The sequence below is a fragment of the Monoraphidium neglectum genome (assembly GCF_000611645.1).
Source record: "Monoraphidium neglectum strain SAG 48.87 unplaced genomic scaffold scaffold04160, whole genome shotgun sequence".
Classification (NCBI taxonomy): domain Eukaryota; kingdom Viridiplantae; phylum Chlorophyta; class Chlorophyceae; order Sphaeropleales; family Selenastraceae; genus Monoraphidium; species Monoraphidium neglectum.
In genome coordinates this window covers 3,597-4,951 of record NW_014009469.1, presented here as the reverse complement: position 1 = coordinate 4,951, position 1,355 = coordinate 3,597, and the positions used below count along the sequence as shown (strand labels likewise).

Genomic DNA, 1,355 nt, shown 5'->3' with positions numbered 1-1,355 from the left:
TGCAGCCGCCCCGCGACGATGGCCACGACATGCTGCAAGGGGGGCCGGGCGGCAGCGGGCCTAGTGAAGAGGGCTGCAGGGGCCAGGGCGGGCCAGCAGGCGTGCACGCGAGCGCTCATGCTGCGCGGCAGGCTGACGGCTTCGGATGGACACACATGGGGAGGGCGCGCACCCCCTGGCCCTTTTCACACCCTAACCTGCAGCCCCTCAGCCTCACCTCAAGCCTCTCGGCATCACATCCCGCAAACTCCTGCGGGACGTCGAGAGTTCGAGCAGGGCTTGAGACTGCGGCCACAGGTGCGTGCGAGTGTGTGGACGGTGATCGACCCGCTGCGCACCAACGGGCTGTGCGCAGCCGCAGCCCAGGAGGCATGGGCGCCTCTGAAACAGAGCACGGCCCCATCCCCCTGCGCCCGTGACAGTGCTTGGTCTGGCTCACCGCGGCGGCGGCGTCCAGCATGGCGGCGGTGGCGGCGTCGAGGCCGGCGAAGGTTTTGCGGCCGACAATGTCCGCAATTGTTGGTGCCTGCATGGCCAGGGTCGTTGCAAGGGTGCGCGCGGACCAGGATCAGCTGCGGGATTGACGACGGCTGCTGCAAAGACGCGCCATAGCACGGGCGTGAGCCAGGGGCTGAGTCAACTCAAGCGTGCGACTACCCACGAAGCAAACACGTGTGAAAACAAGCAACAGAGGCGCACCTCGGCTGCACCGCCAGCCCGGCCCCGCTGCAGCCGCCGCGTGGACGCGCGCACGCCCTTGCGCAGCGCAGAGATGTTGTCCTCGGCCATTGAAGTCTTGCCCACCACCACGGCCAGCGCGCACAGGGCCGCCGCGTGGGTGTCGCGCAAAGACCCCGGGGCGCCGCATCGCGCCAGCGCTGTGGTGGTGCTGAGCACCTCCTGGGAGGGCAGAGGGTGGGGGGACGGGAGGATGGGTTCGGAGTCGGTGCTGCTGCACGGGGGTTGGCCCCTGGGCGCGCAGCAATGCATGCCGTTGGGGCACGCGCTGCAAGGCGCGCTGCTGCGGGCGGATGCCCCCCTAGCACCACTGCGGCATGCCCGCATGCCGCCCACGCGCCCCTGACGCACCTGCAACAGCTCAGTCGTGGCTGATAAAGATCTAAAGGTCTCCTTGGAGGCCTCCATGGCCGTGGGCGTCCACGGCTTGGTGTGCAATGAGTTGCAGAGCGAGTAAGCTAAAAACGACGACTGGAACGAGGCCCCTGGGGCCGGCGGACTAGGGCCGGTGAATATCTCTGACGCAAATAAAACCGTGGTGGCCGCAAAGCCCGCGATAGGAGCCCGGACCGGACACAGCGGGCGCACGCGAAGGACCTGAGCAAAGGTATGAACGA

At 67.9% G+C, this 1,355-nt stretch overlaps 1 protein-coding gene across 1 annotated transcript; it reads right to left on the bottom strand.

Moving 5' to 3' along the window:
* Positions 1 to 233: 233 nt before the first annotated feature.
* MNEG_13957 (hypothetical protein) lies at positions 234 to 1,146 on the bottom strand (the record flags this gene model as incomplete). Its single annotated transcript, XM_014037572.1, has 5 exons — positions 234 to 250; positions 339 to 345; positions 440 to 526; positions 700 to 900; positions 1,090 to 1,146. 5 exons carry the CDS (start codon positions 1,144 to 1,146, stop codon positions 234 to 236), a joined length of 369 nt encoding a protein of 122 aa, XP_013893026.1.
* Positions 1,147 to 1,355: the final 209 nt, after the last annotated feature.